The 15,302-nt window shown below is 39.9% G+C and overlaps 1 protein-coding gene across 5 annotated transcripts; it reads right to left on the bottom strand.

Annotated features, from left to right (window-relative positions):
- Nucleotides 1-215: 215 nt before the first annotated feature.
- On the bottom strand, nt 216-14,372 carry ppp1r21 (protein phosphatase 1, regulatory subunit 21). Of its 5 annotated transcripts, none has more exons than XM_086092645.1 (23): nt 13,888-14,372; nt 13,697-13,808; nt 12,807-12,875; nt 12,280-12,438; nt 11,650-11,751; nt 11,395-11,559; nt 11,248-11,306; nt 11,066-11,160; nt 10,581-10,633; nt 10,323-10,472; nt 10,134-10,235; nt 9,968-10,056; nt 9,753-9,889; nt 9,591-9,683; nt 7,702-7,829; nt 7,117-7,266; nt 6,890-6,982; nt 6,018-6,269; nt 5,746-5,781; nt 5,532-5,669; nt 3,849-3,947; nt 3,401-3,529; nt 216-1,499 (listed from the first exon to the last, which is right to left on the bottom strand). In XM_086092645.1, the coding sequence occupies exons 2-23, from the start codon at nt 13,754-13,756 to the stop codon at nt 1,470-1,472; spliced, it is 2,388 nt and encodes a 795-aa protein (XP_085948771.1). In that variant the 5' UTR covers nt 13,757-13,808; nt 13,888-14,372; the 3' UTR covers nt 216-1,469. The 5 variants fall into 5 exon arrangements, with proteins under 5 accessions (XP_085948771.1, XP_085948772.1, XP_085948775.1 ...); XM_086092646.1 differs by having other exon boundaries at nt 13,697-13,805; XM_086092649.1 differs by having other exon boundaries at nt 5,532-5,648; nt 13,697-14,371.
- Between the last annotated feature and the right edge of the window lie 930 nt (nt 14,373-15,302).

Below are 15,302 nucleotides of genomic sequence, written 5' to 3'. Positions count from 1 at the left end.
TTCCAAGCACTACAAACGGTAACAGACGAAACACAATTTTTGTTTGCCAAAGACAGTGACGCCATTAAATAATAATCTTGAAACAGATCCCATGTCAAATTAAATGGTGCCGCCTTATTTCCCAATGGTAACGGGTGGGTCTCTTTGTCTTAAAAAAAAAAAAAAACTAATAAAAATGCAGAAAATTATGTGAAGCATTATCCAAAGCCAGCTCATTCAATAGACAAAAATCTCTTTATTCGGATTCTCACACACATTGCGGGCTTTCGAGAAGGTTACACTTTGAGCATACTAGTACAGTACTTTCCATCGTGTTGACGCAGTTAGCAAATCCTTGTGATCCAAGTAAAGACTGGCAAAAAAGCATTGAGTGGCCACCTTGCCTTACCTCATCATGTCACAACAAGCCAAAACTCAAACTGCAGCTGCATACTGCATGAATCAGCTTGTCTAGCAACAGTTCAAGAGTCCAGGCAACGACACATCCCATTATACAAACTTTGAGACACACCCAAAATAAGTAAGTACAGACTTCACATTTTGTGAGAAATATTTGCACGTTCAGGAATGAATACATTTTATATTGTTTATGTGAATTTTTAAGATTGAAACATACAATTAATATTGCAGTACATATCATAAATGTATGTTTGAAAATAATACAATATATTTTGAGGTTGCAATATCCCAATTGAAGGGCATATTCATACTTAGTTTGGAGCTTTCAAAAAACAACAACTACTGTTGCAAAGTAAACTCACACGCTCATATGGGACGCCTTACATGCTACAAATTGTCCATTGTAGACTTTTTCTTCCATGTAAACAGTTAATCAGTCAGAAGTTCTTGGCAGACTTTGTTGTCCTCTTAAAAGGACTTTTCAGAAAAAGGGATGGATTCAAGTGTTAACGTGTTGGTTGATCATTGGAAGCCCTTCTTAGTGTTAGAAGGGATATACATTAAAGGCGTGAAACAATATGTGCATGTAAAAACATCCACACTCAAATGTTGTGTTCAATACGCAGCAAGAACAGTGTCATTTTCCCCTGACGCACGCACGCACGCACGCACGCACGCACAACGGGAAAAAACAGAAAGGCTGATTGATCAACAGGGTTTGGTCTTCAAGTTAGCAAACTTGATCCATTTCCTGTGTTCTATTTGGAAGGAAAGTGGTTCTTCTCCAATTCTGCTCTGGTCCAAAGGTCAAACAGCTTCCGGCACGATTTATGTGAAGTTGTGTCATGCGGAAAGAAAAGGCATCTTCAGTCAGTCTTCAGTTTTTGTGTTGCCACAATGTAAAATGTGGAAGTTTTGAGGCTTTGCTTGTGATCCGGTTTTGGTGACGTGGTGGTCTTAGGGTATCGTAGGGTGCCGTAGGAGGTGTGTGTCTGGGGGGGCTCCACGGTATCTTCATGGTGCTCTCATGATCCCAAATGAAGCCTTTTTTTGATGGGGGAAGCGGACCGCTAGCGACCTTTGTTCTTCTTGGCATTTGCCTGTGGAAGATATAGATGTATATTAATTAAAAAAAAAAATCCAAGCGCCCTCATATCACATTTTTACAATTAATTAATTGATACTTAGGTAATATGTATATGCAACCAAATCCATGGTGTGCATTCATTTTCATGAGACTGTGAAACAGCTGGATGTGAAAGAACTGTATATGCAATAGCACAAGTCAAGAATATCAAATAGTAAAAAGAAAACAAATGCCCCGATTTATGTTATCTATAAAACGAAGGGCTCGGGTTTACTTTGCATTCTTTTGAGAATCTAGAAACATGCTGGGTCTGGTTTCTGTCCATCACGAGAATACCATCACCTTCAGATCACACACATGTTCTGTCCTGCCGTTTGCACTGGAGCGCGCACACACACACACGCACTCAACAGTGGACCTCCTCAACTCAGACCTAATGTCTTTTTCAGATGCTGCCAGCAAGTGCCTTTCCCATCAGACCGTGCAGTAAGCACACTGCTACCAGTGACCTCCGCGTCCACCTTGTAACTGGCAGAATCTTTACGGCGTCACGGCTCACAGACTGAAAGCACAACTTAACCTCCCGAGAGACACTTGAGTTTTCTCACTCACTCCTTGGAGCTTTCAATTTTCTTTTATACCGGAACAGCAGCGGAGCTCACCCATTAGGCAATGTAGGAAAATGCTAAGGATGCAAATAAATGTTTGTGTGTGTTTGGGGGGATGAATCACCTTCAATGAAATTATATTAAAAATAGTTATTGCTATTAACGTTTGAAATAGAAAAGCTAAAAGATTCAATGTTGCGCAATTGCTACCTAATATTACTACAAATGATAATGCGAAAAGGTGAGGACCAAAGTTATTGATGTGACCCCAGATAACTTCGTAAAACTTCCAAAATGACCAAAATTGTCCCAAGCATAGGGAAGAATGAAAAAAAAAAAAGGAGGTGGAAAAACAGTTAAAAGAAAGAGACAAAGTAGGTACAGTAATGAAACAAAGCATCAGTTGAACTGTCGATTAGCTTCAACATGCTAAAATAGTAACAAATTATATTATTTGGGAGCTCGGTGGCATGGAGTGGTCTTAATCATTAGATAATTTGAAATTGGCACAATCTATGCTTTTATTATTGGTTGTATTCACATATGGATATGCTAACATTTTCTGGGTAAACATTTTAACCTCAGTTGTTCGTACACATTATTATTAACTAATTCAACTCCCAGCCATTTTCACTGAAGCAACCCCCTTCGCGCCAGGCTGTTTTACTGGATTTTGACTGATTTTGCAAGGTCCACAGAATATTGTGTTCTATTGCTATAAAAACATGATACCTACCAAAAGGAAGATTGGTCTCTTCTTTCATCAGAAAAAAATATATATTTGTATCAATTTCAAATTTGCAGCAATTAGCAATAGAATATGCACCATCATTATTTACAAACCTGTTGAAAACACTGGCAAAAAGAGCTTGTTGCAAGATGGCCCTGGCTGATCTCTTATACTATATGCTGCCACCTGCTGGCCGTTTTTTGGTAACAACTACCATTGCTTTAAGTGACCTCTTCATGTGAGAAGCTGTATCAAAGCCTTCTGTATGCTCTAGCACAATTTTTTTTTTAAATTAAAAAAACAACATACAAATACGTTTTTGGGAGCAGGACAAAGTATTTAAAAATTTATTTATACATTTTGGGGTTTGAATGAGTTAATATACCATAAAATAGCCTTTCCATATATTCGATTTCTAGGTAAATTGCCAATGGAGAGGGGCACCAGACAAGAACTTGCCTAGGATTTCACGTTGGATGTAGCCTGCTCTGACTGGCATCCATATTCTAAGCGTTTTAATTAATTATTTTAAAAGAAAAAGAAAATAAATTTAAAAAAGATTGGTCCTCAGTGTACCTTGCTGCCCAGTTTCAGTGTGTCAATCTCCTCTCTCTGTTTGCTCAGCGTCTCGTTCATACTACACAAATGGTCACTCATCATGCTCAGCTGGTCTTCATAGCTCCTCTTGGTCGTGCTCAGCTCATCCTGTGTGGCACACGAGATAATTTCAACTGAGGGAACTAGAGACTAGAGCAGAGGGGGGGGGGGGGGGCAAAACCAGTCGTCGAGGGTCAGCGTCCTGCAGGTTTTGGAGGTTTCCCTCTTCCAACACAAGCTGATTCCAATTTCAACAGGATCATTAACAAGCTTATGCAGAGCTTGCTGATGAGTTGATCATGTATCAGCTATGCTGGAGAAGGGAAACATCCAAAAACCTGCAGGACTCCGGCCCTCAAGGACCGAGTTTGCCCATCCATGGACTACGGGTGTTGTCTTTGTTGCTCTTGTTGGAAGATTATCATACCTGCAGGTGTGTGATGTTCTGATTGGCCCGTTTTATCTCCTCGACAACAGTCTCACGTGATTTCTCTGCGATGGCTAACCTCTTGGCCAAAGCGCGACACTAGAAAGAAAGTGATGACATTTTTTTTTTTACAAGCAAATGTATACTGCATGCCTTCATTTGAAGGCACAGTAAAGATGGTGGTTTGAGGTAGGGACAGTTTATCATCTCTGACACAATAAAGATTGGGTGCATTCCTGCTGCTAGGATACAAATTGCAGATAATGTCGGTCACGCTGTGACAAGATGTTATTAAAATTCCAACTACTTTTCAATGTATAACAAAAAATGTTTTCTCCCTCTAGGTTTTAGACCATGTGCCCATAAGATGGCATACATTTAAAATAAATTGTATGAATTTGGGCCTCTTTTAGGGTGTTTCTATTCATATGATATCAGTGTGTGCAGAATATTCATTACCGCTGTGTGACATTCAGAATTAACTCTGTACTAACAAATCTTTCAACAATCGATTATCTTATTAATTACTTGGGTAACAGCCCTATCCAATAAACCCAGTTGACAAATATTTCATTTTTATCTGGGAAAAAATCCAACCGTGATAAAAATGCCTGTACAAGTAACACTTCCATTAAGTTTGCTAAAGTTGATGTCTATCAACGTTAAACTCATTTCAAAGTAAACACGTTCATATTAATTACTAAATAAGCTAGTGTCCGGCGTCACACTCTCTTGCTGTTATTGGCTGCTCTAATAGCCTGCTTAAAAAGTACAAAACTGTGAGCTGCACATTCTTAGGTGTTATATCACCATGCATTAGATAAAGCTGTACAAGCCAGTAACTAATGAGGTGTCCAAATTAGTGCCTTAATTTTGAGTTAATTTAAAGTTCTTTTAACGCCACAAATTTTTTTTTAACGAATGTTTACTGACCGCCCCTTACGTGAAAAGCCTGTCCTGGGGGAATTCCAGTCAATGCAGCAGACACGTCCACGTCAAAATTTAGCAGTAATAAATGTAATAATAATGCATATATTTGTGGCGACTGTGGTCAAGTTGTATTTTACAATTTTAATTACTTCATGTTAAATATTTGATAGCTCTTAATATGAAAAGAAAAATGCACTGAGGTGTCACCAACATCTTATAAACGCAATTATGTCATCTAGTGGCAGAAAAATGACCTCAACACAAATCATTATCACACTTGTTTTTTACAGTACAGTACATCTTTTTTAATTTGAACTAAATTTTATGAATTATTATGAAATTATTGTATCGGTGACAGTAAAAGATGCAGCTAATCGTTCTTTAATATTTGTTTCCACTTTTATGTTAAACAAACAAATTGTACATTTAAAACAGATATAAAATGTATGATTTGTCGTGAGTTAACTATTGAAGTCGTGATTAATTATGATTTTAAAATGTAATTTGCCTGGCAACCCTTTTTTTTTTTTAAAGAGAAAAGATAAGGGCCACATACTGATAGCGTCCCTGTCCTTCAAATATTTGGAAGGAACACATACATTATAAGGAAGAGCTGTTATGGCTGATGTTTTACACCTACCCCGGAACAATCACTATTAAGATGACTTTCAATGCTAAATGGCTAAGAGAAAATCATTTCCTCAAAAGCACTGACAATGTTTTCAGATAGACTTTTATGAGAATAGGCTTCACCTCAGAGTGGAAGTGCACTGCTTTGCTGTCAGACACCTGGAGCTGAGTGGTGAGCTCTCCCACTCTGGTCATGTAGTGAGTCTTTATCAGCTGCTCCCTGGACTCCTCGTCTCCCACCTGCAAAACACACGCAACATCCTGCAATGTTACACTTGGTTTATCCATGGAGATTATGTTGCTTTGAACTTTTTCACATAAATGCATGGCCACTCACATGCTCAGCTATGGGTACGGTACACAACATGCCAACCTGGAGAGAGGAGACATAAATACAGCTGTTGAGTAAACAGTCTGCCTGACCAGTGAGACCTGAGCAGTTCTGGATTGTAGGGGCACTGTGAACCTTTACAAAAGTATTCTTCTATTGTGCTCAAGCGGATGTCTGAATTTTTTCTCACAAAAAGAGCGTGGGAGCAACAAGGACAGACAAGTTAAAGAAAGTCCTGCCATGAAGAGGAACAAGATAAAAGTAAGAAGTGACTGTACCAGGCTGGTGCACATAGTTTCTTTCGGAGCCGTTTTCAGAGGCGTCTCCACTTCCTCATGGTTCTGTGTCAGCGAGCTGACCGCAGTCGGCTGCGAGTTCTGACCTGCCCCCAGAGCGATGGCGAGCTGTGCTTCCAGGTCTGAAATGCGCTGGTTCTCCTTTTCAAGCCGCACCTTCCCCAGCTGAGCTTCCAGGAGCCAGTGTTCTTTTTCTTGTTCAAGGCGAGCAATTTTTTCCTGACTCTGCTGGACCTGCAGGAGGCCAGCAGCGGAGCACAACAGTTACAAGGGGAAGTCAACACAAACATTTTCATCACAATATGTTGGATGTGTCCCACTCGTCTAATCATGGCAATCGGATTAGTATGACATTGCAATATTGCAAAAGCCACCCATTTTTGTCCATCTCAGGGGGCGACCACTTTGCCACTTGTCGACTGAATATGACATCAAAGTTGCTCAGGCTTTACGTAACGACCAATCATGGCACAGCTTCAGCAAACAAGTGAGCTGTGATTGGTAATAAATAACCTGTAATGTCATTTTCAGTTGACAGCAAGTGACAAAATGGCCACAACCTTTTGCTGCTGAACTCATACTCCACAAAGGCAATATTAATCAGAATACCACATTTAGCCTAGTGTCGCTGCATACAACATATTGAAAAGACATTTTGGGGTTGGGGGAAGAAACATAAATAACTTGAATCTAGCTTGCCTGAGCTCTATTTACAGCACTTTCTAAAACTGTGAAATACTACATTCAACTTGAAATGGCATTTTTCCGTAACAACCTCATACAAGACAGTCACATAACACCTATGACCACATGCAACCAATTTATAGTGACCAATAGAGGAATCGGCATCATACCTGTTGAGTGAGACCTTCTCTACTCTCAGTGGAGCTAGTGAGTATCCGGCGATTGGACAGCGCTTCCCTGTATGGAACGGACTGTGGCCTGGGCTAAACACAACCAGTGACAACATATAAATGATGGCATAATAGTACATCTGCCTAAATGTGTTTCTATATCTACCATTCTATACATAGCATGTTGAAGCTCTTTAATCGAATGAGAAGATGCTGGAAATGCTTACCTTTTTGAGCGCATGCATGTAAGCAGCTGCTTTCTTTTTGTTGGAAAGCATAATCTCAGTTTGTAAAGGGTTAAGGGCTGTTGTGTTTCCTCTGGGACCGTAACCCGATGACGTGAAGAAATCCAAGTTGTTGCTGAAGAATGTGGATAGCTGCAAAAACCACAGATATTACGCCTCATAAAACTCAACCCTTAGAAGGGAAACAGTGATGGGTAGAATAAATGTGCAGTTAGGATTTCTCCTGCAGAGATGCTCCATCTCAAAATGCTCCCTTCACATATCCTGTGGAAGCATGTGTGCAAGCCACTGCACTTGGCCTACCATCAGACACGTCTTTATTCAAAAAGAGAAATCATTTATCAGTAACTGTAGCTGGGGAGCAGCTGCAAAAACTGCGATTTTGACAGTAGCTTTGGAAATTGAACTGCTGGCCACCTGAGTTCTGCCTATAGTGGCAATTTAGCATCATGATCCCACACTGTCAAATCTCGACTGCGCATCAGAAGGCTTAATGTGTTTTGTGTGTGTGTGTGTGTGAGAGATAAATCATGAACTTGGCTGCTGATCGCCCCCTATTGGCCGTACCTTGCCTGTGCTGTTGGTCAGTGATCCGAGGGAGCCCAGCAAACACTCTGTGGTGGTGAAGAGTTTCTGTGTGGCAGTGGGGAGCTCCTGCTCTAAGCTGGCTTTCTGGTTGTAGTGCTTTGACATTTCTATATACATGTAGACACACACATACATGCAGAAGAGTAAAGGTATCTCTATTGTGACCATTTGGAATCATATTTTAAAATGACTGCAGATGAAGAACAGACACGTATAGTAAGTTTTGATAAAAATTGCCCAGCCATACATAAATTCATAGAACACGTAGCTTGGTTTAAAAAAATGTAAAGGTTCTGTACAAGTAGCTCGGCTTTTTTTTTTTTTTTTTTAAAGGTTTCACAAAAAACAGCTGTTCAATCTAGCCTTAGTTTACAACAGTTGAGTCAGTGTCGCAAACTTAGTGATTTGGTCGCTATATTTAGCGTCTCTTCTGACGCAAGTCTTTTTTCTTTTTTTTTTTAAAGCATCTAGTGGAAATGTTTTTGCAAAATATAATCGGGGTTGGTTGTTTTTATTTGTATCACCCTAGTCAAATCTTGCTACTCTACCCCACATGGGACATGTGAAGACTGAAGCTTGTTGTCACATTTCCCATATCACCCAGTAGTGGAAAAAAGGTTTGGTTGTCACACTCCTTGTATCTTGTCACTAGATGGCGGCGTCTCAATTTATCAAAAAGTCGCATGGTCTTTTACAGTATATCCCATACTGTAAAAGACCATGCGAGCTTAGCTACATAGTCTTGCTTGAAGTAACAGTTAAACTTATGTGAGATGACAGCTCTTCAATATTTTTATCCTAAACTTTTACACAAGTGGTTTATAACAAAACTTTTATCATTAAAAAGTGGAAAAGAAAATGTATAATTCAGATTGTCATTAGCCAGTAAAAGTCTTAGTTGGGGTTAGTCATCACTTTCTCAACCAAATCGTAAATCATGCATGGTGAGGTTACAATTTCTTATTTTCTCTCTCTTTTTTTTAATACAAAGAAACTATCCATTTTCTGAACCACTTCTGCTCACTAGAGTGTTGGGTGTGCTCTGAGCCTATCCCAGCTGAATTTGGGCAGGAGGCAGGGTACAATCTGAATTTACATAAAGAAACATGGGCAGATAATTTACACGGAAGACAAGGGCCTGACTCCACCAGATGACATGATGAGGGCAGCCAGGGAAGTAAAATTAAATAACAACAACCATCCACAGCACTGCCAACTGCCAATACACATAAGAACACAAGCAAGATATTTCTCAAAAATAAATGAGCAAGTGATTGCTCGGGAAGTATTCCACCAATGCCCGCCAGGAGGAAATGTCAAAAACCAATTTTTGTTGTTGCTGGCTTTATACAATATAAGCATGACAATCTGAGTGTGTGTGTGTTTGTTTGTTTATGTCAGTATTCAGTCTGTCAAAGCACCTTTAAAAATATTTTTAAAGGTGGATTTCTGGATTTGAATCTCTGTTAAATCCCATATTTTTTATGTACCGTAGTTGTTCACATTACAAAAACAAATTCCTTTGGGGAAATGAGACAATCGCTACTCATGGTCTTTATTTCATGGAGATGTCTGCTAAAGATGACATCACTTCATTGACGCACATCACAAATGAACTACTTGCGAATTAGCTGAATTAAAACCATCACCACAAATGCCAACTTCATGCTTTTGTGTTTGAGTGGAATTTTGCGGATGCACAAATGAGCATTAGTGTCTATCCCAAGATAGTTTCCACCGCCCGTGCAGCACAAATTTGCCTTTTGATGTTTAGGTCGGATAAACGCAACCTGAGCGTCCACATTGCAGTACATGCGACACACAGCCAAATTATATCCACAGTCATGAAGGTGAAACTGCTTCTTTACCTTTAATAACATCATGAAGACTGAGCAAGCAAGCCGCCAGTTGGGTGAAAACGGCAGTGGTGCTAGTTTGCGGCATACCATCCTGACGAACACCTAAAGACACAAGGCGCACATTATGTGTAAGGCCAGTAACGCAGGTTTGAACAATTCATGTTAACCTACTGGGCAAGGTCAACAGGGTAATGTAGTTCTGTAGTTTGTCAAACACCATAGTCACTCTCTTCATATCATTCTGCAGTTCCTGGTTCTTTACTGTAAGGGCAGCAGTGCAAAGTGGTGTCTGGCACTCCTCCTCTAGGCTGGGAGGAGAAGACAGTTAAAAAACATTCCTCCTCCACTCTCTGCCCTTATCTCACACATGCAAGAACACCGCTGACCTTTTTAGTTGATAAGGGAGAAGCTTTTGCAGGAAATGGGTGTATGCTGAGAAAATGTCACTGAAGTTCTTCAGCTTGTCCACAGTCTCCTGCAATTCAACAAGATAAAATAGATTTTTGGTTGGAGGCAAAGACAGAGGACACACCATGTCGAAGAACCTCTCACAAGCACTGTAACCGTGTCCTCCGTGATACTTTGGTGTAACTGCATAAAACTGTCCTCCAGGGGGCGCACATACACCGCATTCTCATGCAGATACTGAGAAAACTGGAAGCAGAGGAAGTTTAAGTACCTGTTCATATTCAAATTCACATGAGATGCATTGTATTTGTGTGTGCTTGCTATTCTACTGACCTTCTGATTCAAAGGAGAAATTGACTCAATAGAAGAGTCCAGTGGATAGATGTGGACTCTCTGCTCAGTGTACGAATGGAAGTTCAGCAGACCAGCCACCAGGTCCTGAATGAAGCTCAAGGCCTGACCTGCCAAATCCCTGGCTTTTATCTGATTTTAGAAAAAAATATATAATTCAAAGTGAACTAAAACTACAGCATGCAAATCAAAACTGAATAAATGCTACATTACAGATGAGGCTGTCCCCTAAACACCCACCTGATGTCTTCTATTGTGTGCCGGCACATTTAGACTGTTGTAGTCACTAAATTCTGGAGGGTTGGAGGGACAAGGTAGATGATTCAATGAGAAAAATATTCCCAAGCAATCATTCTAAATTCTGAGGGGATTAGGATCAACTACATAAGGTTCTGTTTACAACGGCACCGTATTATGACAAGGTTATGGTGCACGATAAACTAGCGCAGCCGCATAAAAAGAATACATTGTCACGTAGCAAAACAATATTGTTTTCCATTTATGGCCTTTAAGTATTTTTATACAAGTATTTACTGTAATTATGACTTTACTTGACCATAAGTGTAAGGTACTAATCAACTTTAGCACACACTGACTTACAAATTCGGGTTACATCGTAAATTGAAAAGCCCTTGTACATACTGGAATAAAACTGTATTTTCTACTCCATTCATGATCAAAAATATCTTGTGGTTTACTTTCATTTTTGAGTGCAAAACACTCACTGGTGTCGTTAAAGGGCACTTTCTCCTGAATGACACTGCTGCTTTGTTTCAGTTGCCTGTTGAGTTCTGCCTGGTATCGTCTTAACTGCTGCTGACTGTACGCAAAAAAAGTGCAACAGAAAAATGTGTCAATCAGGACTAAGCCGTAAATCCTTGAACTTTCAAAAAACAAGTTAACGTACCACTCCTCTGTTCTCAATCGGCAATCTTTACCCTCCCTCTCCAGAGTCTGTGTTTTAACCTACAAAAGGCACACAAATACGATCAAGTCAGTTTACATTCAGCGTGATGAATCATCCTCTTGGTTTTTTGTTCTCGCTCATTCTCACCTCCAACCGCGCCTTGTCACTCTGCAGCCTCTCGATGGTTTCTGTGTACTTCGTAGTGAGTCCATCCACGACGGTCTGGTGGTGTTGAGAGTCCCGCTCCAACTTCTCTAGGCGTGCCTTCATCTCAGCCTCTTGCCTCTTGTGCTGCTCATCTGCCTCGTAAAACTAAAGAAAACACAGGAGGCAAAAAAAAATACAGACTCCTCAGCAACACTGATCTAAAAAAAAAAAAAAACACTATTAATTGTGCATTACTTGAATGTGAAGCCTCTCGTTTTCTTCAATCTTTTTCTGCAGGTCCTCATCAAAAACATTTTGTGTCCGTACACCATGGTGTGAAGGAGAATCTCCTTTATTCTGAAGGTGGAAAAACAAGAGCATTTAATTATTATCATCCAAAATGCATGTGCAGTTTGTTGAGTGTTTGCTGAGATAACATTCACACTCAAGCTACTTATCACAAAAATATGGACATCATTATATTGGTTTACTAGCACAATCATGGCAGCATGGTGGCCTAGCAGTTAGCACGTCTGCCTAACAGTTCTAAGACTGGGGAGTGAATAATGGCTCAGGTTCTGTTCTCCCCGTACTTATGTCGATTTTCTCCAGTTACATGTGCACATCCTAAAAAGATGCAGGTAAATTAACTAAAGCCTCCTATTGTCCATCTGGCCTGGGCCATATTTGGATAATATCTCAAGATTGTTACAGTATAACACCATTATTCTAATTCTTCATTCTATTTCTGTGGTATTTAGGCTTGTGTGATACCACAGCATTCTAGTTACTTTCAATATTTGATAAAAAAGCAACAGGATTGCGACTACAGCTACTCAAGCTATTATAAGAGCTGAAAAAAAAACGTATCAATTCTAGTTCCACCTCCATGATCACCTTCCCCCTTTTGCCCTTAGATTCACTAGCAGCCAGCTCCTCTTGAAGAAGCTCCACCCTCTTTGCCAGCTGCTGGTTCCGAAAGCTGAGGCTGTCCATTTCCTGCTCCTGCTTCCTCAGGCTCTGATCCCTCTGCTTCAGTTGCTCCTGAAGACAAAGAACCCAGCAATGAAAAGAGATGGTTCTATAAACATTAGGATTAATCCTTAGAATTAAATAATTAGCCTCTTTTACACAGAGATAACACCAAATTACTGCATAATAAGGGTCTTATTAGATGTGTGGCAACATTACATCAGCATGTGGCGTAACAAGACTGTGATAATTGCTTCCAGTGCAACAAGGCAGGAGAAGTCCTGAGTGTCACACATCTCTGCCCGTCTTTGTCCCCGCTGTTTATTCTTTACTGTACCTCTGTGTGAAAGGGACTTTTGTGTAAATATTTGAGCATGCACAAAATAAACCCAGAGATGCACAGTAAGGCGCTGTTATTGGTCTGGTAAAAATCACTTTACTTTGAGGGAAGCAGAGTTGGCCTGCTCATCAACAACTGCCTTCTTCAGCACCTGGTTCTGTGCACGCAGCTGTGAAAATATACACAACAGTGGCATACACATGTATTAAAACAGCAGCTGTTAGTATTAAATGAGCCATACTACTTTTTTATTGGACATCATTTCAACAGCAGGCGCAATTGTTTAAAACTATGAACGATACTAGCATACCCCATTTGTGAGAGATAACTACATAGTCAGCACTTCTTAACTAGGAAATCTGTCAAACAGGAAACCGCACACGCTGACCAATAGCCATGCAGTCAGCTGACGGAAACAAAGGGCACTTAGCAGAAAAAACAGTCATTAGTGCCATTTAGAACCAATTTGACCATGTGGAATTTTGAAAGTGAATGCCTGCATGACAGTGTGTGCATTTTAATGTCTAAATGTAACATGCAAAGACCCTCAATACACACGAATCCAAACAAAGACAATCTAATGTAGTTTAATAAAGAAATCAAAATATCAATTCAATATCACGGTTTTGCACAACTCGAAATATTAGCACAAATATTAGCAACCAACAATTAAATCACATTCTTACACTTGAGAAGCATTAGTGGGATTGTAATTTGCCACTAACGACACGCATTCGCATGTTAAAGGTTATTACTAACTACGCTTTATGATGTGGGACATTATGTCATTGTTCTTCACAGTGGAGATGCCTTGTTAAAATAATTAATTTAAACATTTCGCACTGACAGTTGATATGGTGAAAAGCAAAATATTAGTAGGCTTTAGTAGCAGGTGAAAAAAATAAAATCACATCTCAATATCCCTTTAATTACAGTCTATGCATATGAAACATCAGAGCATAATTGATATGAATTGAAAGGTTACTTTACCTTAGAGTACTCTTGCGCCAACCTACTGTATTTGGTCTGCAGATCCGTGACATTGGCCATAGTTTCTCGAAACTTTGTCGCGCCCGGAGACCGCGAGCGATGTTACCTTCTTCTGGATACAAAGTGATTTCCAATGAACTTGAGCAAAACTCTCCACTGAGCTGGACGGACGCTACGAGTGATAACCCTACCTAGCTCAGGTTAGCAAGCTCCCAATTATCACGTTCTCGTAAACTGCTTGTTGCACTACAAAAAAATCATTGGTAGTGCGCGCATTGCTAAAGAGAGAGAGTCATAGTTTCCGGACAACGTTAACGTTGGTGGACATCGGATTTACGCAATGATTCCAAATGCGGATGTTATCCGGACTTGAAGGCGATGTGTTGAAGTTAGCATTATCAGCGATGACAGCGCGTAGCAGGCTAACTGGTTAGCAAAGTAGCAAAACACAACCCAGCACTGCCAAAGAGCACATCAATAAAGCCATTGCGGAGTTATCCGACACGATCATCTCCACGAATAATGTCAGAAAGGACGAGTAGCTGTTGTTACATTGGCAAACAAAGCCTTGACAAGACAGTCATCGTCTACAATACTGTCATTATAACATTATTCCTCCGCGAGCCAGCCAGGCAGAAGCTCAGGGGTCAGAGTTCAAGGAAACACAGAACCTCTAGGCAGCTCTCCCTTTGGCGCCCTCTAGCGGTTGGAGGAATGTGGCGATAGCCAAAACAAGGCAATTCTAAAATTGGAGAGAGAGGGAAAGAAAGAAGAAAAAAAGACTGACAAGACTTTTTTAAATAAATCAGTTTTACTATTAAGAATATTTCTCCCCTCGATTTAAATTGTATGTATCCAAGTCGTATTTTGTTTGCAATTCAATAAGTTTTGTTTGTTTCTTCCTTTTTGGCACACGTCTGGTTTAGCTGAACATAAAGGTATTATTCTGGAATATGAATGGCAAAAGATGGATACACAGGTACCTTGTGCCATATAATGGAGCATTTAATTGTTCTGTATGTCACTACGTATGTCGCATAGATAGTTGAATAACATGTTTTATTTAATGAATACATTTTATAAGACGTGAAATTCAATGATTTTCCGTGGCACCGCTGAAAATCTCTCACAAAACACTCGTGTGACACTACACTCTGGTTAGGAATCACTGGTCTACAACACGGTGTCAGATTCGGCCCACCACATATGTGACCCGCTAAAGTGCAACTAAACTTTGTTTTCTTCATTTTTCTTGAATTTTTTAGAATTATTACTTTGGACGAAAGTCTGTGCAGAATTTCTTCAACAAAATAAGAGCTTGTCAAATTTATCAATATTTGATGAACCGTTCATGAACAGGAAAAACATTAACTATTCAGATGCATTGGCACCCAAGCTCAAGCTAAAGCACTACTTTCTGAATCAGCTGTCTTTCGCTGAACCTCATTTTTTGAATGTTTTTTTGGGGAGTGGTGAACCCTGGTTTCATGGGCGCTGCCATTTTGGAAATAGAAGTTGCTGATGAACGTGCTGATCAATCAGGAAAAGTGCAATGTAACTTGATTAACATTTTCAATGAACAATTGTAGGATGGGAGGTGTTGTTG

The sequence above is a fragment of the Leptonotus elevatus genome, chromosome 13 (genome assembly GCF_054856555.1).
Source record: "Leptonotus elevatus isolate MCC_2025b chromosome 13, RoL_Lele_1.0, whole genome shotgun sequence".
In the NCBI taxonomy this organism is placed as follows: Eukaryota; Metazoa; Chordata; class Actinopteri; order Syngnathiformes; family Syngnathidae; genus Leptonotus; species Leptonotus elevatus.
The sequence above is the reverse complement of the archived record's forward strand: the minus strand, read 5'-3'. Positions and strand labels throughout refer to the sequence as shown.